This window comes from Cetorhinus maximus, chromosome 3 (genome assembly GCF_964194155.1).
Source record: "Cetorhinus maximus chromosome 3, sCetMax3.hap1.1, whole genome shotgun sequence".
In the NCBI taxonomy this organism is placed as follows: Eukaryota; Metazoa; Chordata; class Chondrichthyes; order Lamniformes; family Cetorhinidae; genus Cetorhinus; species Cetorhinus maximus.
In genome coordinates this window covers 123,021,064-123,026,751 of record NC_135881.1, presented here as the reverse complement: position 1 = coordinate 123,026,751, position 5,688 = coordinate 123,021,064, and the positions used below count along the sequence as shown (strand labels likewise).

The 5,688-nt window shown below is 39.9% G+C and overlaps 1 protein-coding gene across 1 annotated transcript; it reads right to left on the bottom strand.

Moving 5' to 3' along the window:
- Nucleotides 1-1,320: 1,320 nt before the first annotated feature.
- LOC144673179 (interleukin-6-like) lies at nt 1,321-4,734 on the bottom strand. The gene is made up of 5 exons (XM_078535148.1): nt 4,620-4,734; nt 4,354-4,520; nt 4,111-4,224; nt 1,858-2,004; nt 1,321-1,753 (listed from the first exon to the last, which is right to left on the bottom strand). The coding sequence occupies exons 1-5, from the start codon at nt 4,633-4,635 to the stop codon at nt 1,568-1,570; spliced, it is 630 nt and encodes a 209-aa protein (XP_078391274.1). The 5' UTR covers nt 4,636-4,734; the 3' UTR covers nt 1,321-1,567.
- Between the last annotated feature and the right edge of the window lie 954 nt (nt 4,735-5,688).

Here is a 5,688-nt window from a genome sequence, read left to right as displayed (position 1 = left end):
GGGGAATCTTGCATAAAAGGCAGCAGAATGGAGGGACCGTGCCTAATATTAAGGATTACACTCATTATAGCTGCTGAAGTAGCACACTACTCTTGCCATGGGAGATGGAGACATTGGGAGCACAAGTGCTGGCATCAGCTTAATGGTCAGTCATCTGCAAATTACTGCAGTATCCTGTGAAGCAACACATCATCATAAGCTTCCAAAACCCCTGTCTCCTTAATTCCAAGTGAGATGTACTCAGGGATGTAGGAACATGAGTAGGCCATTCAGCTCCTTGAGTCTGTTCTCCCATTCAGTTGGAGCATGGCTGATCTGTACTTCAACTCCATTTACCTGCCTTTGCTCCATTTCACTTGATAACCTTACCCCCAAAAATTATTGATCTCTGTCATTTGTGCTACTGCCTTAGACAAAGTTCTATCTATGTGTTGGCAATAACAGCCAAGAGGAGGATGTTGATCGGGGTCCAATACTGGACCATTACCAAAATCCATCATTTTTGATTATTCCTCATGAGTTTTTAATGTTCAAAGAATTCAAGAGAACAATAACAATTAGAAAATTGGGATAGAACTTTGTCTAAGGTAGTAGCACAAAACAGGTGGTATCACATTAGGCCCCCATCATATTCCCAGCCGGTATTCAGTTTCATTGTCTTCAATAGAACTAAATATCTCACAGGCGTAAAACAAGTGTCCAGTGCAATGATACTGCTTAGTGCCACCATCCAAGATGAATTTCTAGCCCGTTTATTGTCATTTGCCATTTTGTAAAAACACTTTGGTTAATGCTCTTTACAAACTCTAATTTTTATATGTTTACACATGTACCATATGGCACTGTACGGAATTCTCCAACAAAATCATTCAAATATATAAAATTAAATATTTAGTGTGAACATAAAACAACTGACATTCATAATATATAATCTGAAATGTTAAAACAGTTGAGCAAGGAAAATAAATAAAATATAGTTAATAAATATTAAATTAGTTTTCAAAGCCAGCATGATGTAATAAATACATTTTCAGAAAAAATATTATATAAACATTCCATAAAATATATTTATATATTAAATCATAATATTAATACCAGAAACATCAATATATTTATAATCCATAAATTATATTGCTTATTTGAAAGGGGAACCAATATTGTTTTGGAGAGGGAATTTTCATCACTTAATTTGGAGAAGTTGAGAAGCATTTTTATCACTATAGATTCACAAAAGTTATTTGCTGACATTTGTAATGATTTTACAACATAAATTATATTTCATTTTGCAAATTCAGTCATTATTTCCATTTTAATTATCAAAGCCCAAAAGAATTCACAATAACTTTACAAATCTGATATCTACCCCTTTAACAAAAAAAGATTTAAAAAATCGAAATATTATGTAAGTAAAAAAAATTCAACTTTAAAGTTTACAGTAATAGTGCAAGTGCACTTTCACAATCTATTGAGTTCTTTTACAGAACAACATTCATCCACTTTGTTTGTGGATTTTTGTATCCTATGTTGAACTATAACGTTCATACATTGAGGGTTTTGTTGTTTCAGTTCAGGGACTTGATACCGCTGTCATGAAACGAATGGCTCGGGCTGTTTTCTCGATGAATCTAGTGAAGTCCCGAAGAATGACATGCACTTTCACCTGTCGGTTCCAATCTGTACTTGACTCCAAGTCTGAGGCAGAAACCTCCAACTCGCTCTCACCAAGATCAGTGCTACCAAACTCAGCATTTATCTGAAATAAAAGGAAACAGAATAGTTAGTGACTTGGGTTTTCAGATTAAATATATCCACTGACTGTCAGAGGCTACTTTAGTAACTGTTTCTGTGCACACTTACCTGGTTCATGACCAATTCAGCCAGGCGCTGGGTGCTGGAACGCATCCATGTCACTTGGTCATTTGAACTCGCGATGGACGTTTCCACCAATAACAAAAAGGGCTGGTACTTCCGAAGGCCAGAGCCAATCGCTTTGAGGCAGGTTTCCTGAAAAGAAGGTTTCAATATATTTAAAGGTTAGTACATTTATTCAACATATTCTCTAAGAACTTATGACCTTTGATTAATTCATACAAAAATATATATTTTGCAGGATATCAAAGTATATGCTTTACATTCTTCTGCCCTCTAAAATAGACAACATGAGAAGGTTACATTTTAGTGTGTTAGAGTGCTATCAAGTATGCTTGCCAATAGTTCATAGCCATATGGTATTTCTTTGTTCTTTCGTGAGATGTAGGTATCACTGGCAGGGCCAGCATTTATTTCTATCCCTGATTGCCCTTGAATTGAGTGGCTTGCTAGGCCATTTCAGATGGCAGTTAAGAGTCAACCACATTGCTGTGGGTCTGGAGTCACACATAGGCCAGACCAGGTAAGGATGGCAGATTTCCTTTCCTGAAGGACATTAGTGAACCAGATGACTTTTTTACAACAATTGATGATAGTTTCATGGTCACCATTACTGCTTTCAATTCCAGATTTATTAATTGAATTACCACCAGCTCCCATGTTGGGATTTGAACCCATGTCCTCAAAGCATTAGCCTGGGCCTTGGGATTACTAGTACAGTGATATTACCACTATGCCACCATCCATGGTTTCCTAAGGAGTAAAATATACATTTAATGATATTGTAAATCTATAATACGATATTAAAACTACTCAAAAATCTCATTAGCCTTATATTAGGTAATATTAGGTGACTATTCAGCCTTAGTTATTATAGGGCTAATTTTATACATCCACACTACTTACCATGGATGGAAAATGACAGGCATTGTGCTCATAATTTCCCCATCTCCCTGGCTGGTAGGTGAGGCTGCATGCTGGTTGCAGCAATTGATAAGACCAGCCTTAGTGTATCAGCTGGAATGGTAAGAAATGCTAAGCTGTGGAGGACTGGCTTGATATTGTAAGGGTCAATATGAAAGTCAAATGGAAGCAGCTCTTGCCCATGCTGATAAAGATGGGCAAACCCACCAACAATCTCAAGTTGTTGCAGTGAGTCCAGCCACGTCCAACAGCTGTTCACCAAACAACTGTCAAAATGTTACCATTACCTGACAGGTCGATAAAATGGCACTGCACATGTGCCTCTTTACATGGTCATCCTTAGCTATTTAAAGGAGGCAATCACAATCCGAATGTGTTGTTCCAAAGGGCCCGATTTGGATATTCAATCATTTAACCTAAACTAGTGCTAACTAACTGGCTTCAGAAGTAAGTTTGGCACTGATTCTTACTCTATTTGTATCTAGAGAAACCAATGATCAGAATGGACATTTCCTCAGACCTATTCAGTATCGCTCATCAAAAGTGACAATTGCATTTGTTAGCATCAGATTCATAGAATCTTCTAGCACAGAGGGAGGCCATTTTGTCTTTTTTTCAAATGTCATCCTTGAAAATAAACACACTGTCGGCTAAGACTGTTCACGAAAGGCGGATATGTTCTTCTATAAATGGGTCCATGACTTTGACACACGTGGTGCACAGAGAGAATCTTTCTTCCTCCGTGTTTGATGGGTTTGAAATCTATGCCACTCTTAACAATTTCCCTGGTTCAGTGTTTCCTGTTATGCTGCAGATTTTACATCTGGTAACTTGGTTTTCCGGCTGGTACAGTTAGGTGGTTACCCCCAGTGACTGGTTTCATTATCAGGAGTGGCATTACTTCTGCTCTAGGAGGCAGTCATGCATTACTCCCAGCTTCTGGGCTCTAGCAGTAACTGACCCAGAACAAGTTTTCAAAACGCTGATACTGAAGACCAAAAATGCCCAGGTGATCCACTGGTCACTGGTTTTGCATGTTTAATATTATCAAAGATTCCAGTGATTGCAGCAATTTACTAACATCACACCGGCATTCAGGTGGCTGTGATCCAAGCCTCCCACTTGCCAAAGGAGGGAGATATGAGGCTGCAGGCATAACACGGTGTTGCTCATCCATTGTAGGCGCTCAAACCCACAGGAGAGGTGAGTTCAGCGATTGGGCAACTTCAGGTAACAGCGGGGAGCACCTGCAGGTACAATGTGCAGGACAGATTTGAATTTACTCGGGAACCCCTGCTCCTGCTCCTTCTCACTCACCCTGTGAAAATCCATCTTTAAGCATCTGTCCTGAGCTCGGATTTGCGGCAGGTCGAAATCGTAACTGAGCAGCGAGCTCCAGTCTCCGTCACAGAACGAGAAATACTCACACAGCTGGAAAGGGAAAGAAAAGTCACATAGTGAGTGCAAAGCGACTCCTTCCCCGGGTCCCTGATTCTCCAGCTCCCCCCCCAATCGCCAGCCTCAATTCGCAGTCTTTTTGCCCCCCACCTAAGCGCTGACCTGTGTGTTCCGCAGACCAGCCGCTGTGTTCTGGATCTCCAGGGCCAGAGAGGGACAGGCTGCACAGGTCTGAGCTGCTGCAGGCAAACGCTCCGCTCTTCCGGTCAGATCCGCCAGTGGGAAAGCAGCGCCTCTTGCAAACAGCACCAAGACAGCTTGGCAGAAATCTGCAGGAAAAGAGATAAAATGAAATGAGAAACGAAAACTCCCCCAAACTCTCTCTGAAAGGAAATATTCATCGACAACTGGGTGCAAAGTTCACTAACATTGGACAGCTTTCATGTCGAATTGCTCTTCCTCGGAGTTTGCACAAGGCTCTGAAATTTATAACTCTCTCCAGCCCTTTTCTTCACTATTTATTATCCCTACCTTTCGGGAAAATCCTATATTTGTAAAAGGATTCTGCTGACGTCAGATTTACAGGCTTGTTACCTAATTTCAATTACGCGGCATTGCCTTGTCCAACACATATAGGCGACCTCAGTAATAATTACATGGGAAGGAGGGGAAGTGATAAAACTATTCAATTGTTAATTTTTTCCCCCCACATACGCATTCCTCAAAATTGACCAATTCAATTCGCTAAATTTTACCACACTGACAATTACGCAATTTACATTCAAGGAGAGGGGAAACCACTTCTAACAAAGTGTTCACTAAGATAAAAGCAAAAAACTGCGGATGCTGGAAATTTTGTTTTCTAACAAAGTATTTCCTGTCTATTAAAAAGGAAGGATGTTAACCTTTGTAACACATGGGTTTTGTAGCAGTTTGGGTGCCAATGGAGGTGCAGTGACAGGTGAGAACTTGGCGCTGCTGAATAACAGTCAGTGAAAAATTTTCTCAGTTCTTGACACGAACAAGGCTGCTACAAAGCAAAGAATTTGATGAAAATGAAAGCGGCTCACCCAGGGTCAGTATTTAATTGAAATATTCCTTTATTTAAGAGAAACACATAGCGAAAAGCATTGTTCTATTATTTTCTCCTATAGAAAGAAATAGCTTGCATTTATATCATGCTTTCCACAACCTCAGACATCCCAAAGTGCTTTCAACCAATTAACCACTTTTGAAATATAGTCACTGTTGTAATGTTGGATATGTGGGTAGCCAATTTTGCACAGCAAGATTCCACAACAGCAATGTGCTTATGACCAAATAATCTATTTAGTCATGTTAACTGAGTGATAATCAATGGCCAGGATATCAGATGGAACTCTCTGTGCTTTATTTTGAACACTGTCATGGGATCTTTTACATCTCCCAGGGAGAGCAGACAGGGCCGTGATTTAATATCCCATCTGAAAGATAGCACTTCACCCTCTGGAGTATCAG

Bases quoted from the DNA above. Each gene is read 5' to 3' on its own strand.
- LOC144673179 (XM_078535148.1), bottom strand. The intron at 4,225-4,353 runs GTCAGCGCTTAG...TTCCCTTTCCAG, and splicing joins CTGGTCTGCGGAACACACAG to CTGTGTGAGTATTTCTCGTT. The intron at 2,005-4,110 runs GTGAGTGAGAAG...CCTTCTTTTCAG, and splicing joins TAAAGATGGATTTTCACAGG to GAAACCTGCCTCAAAGCGAT.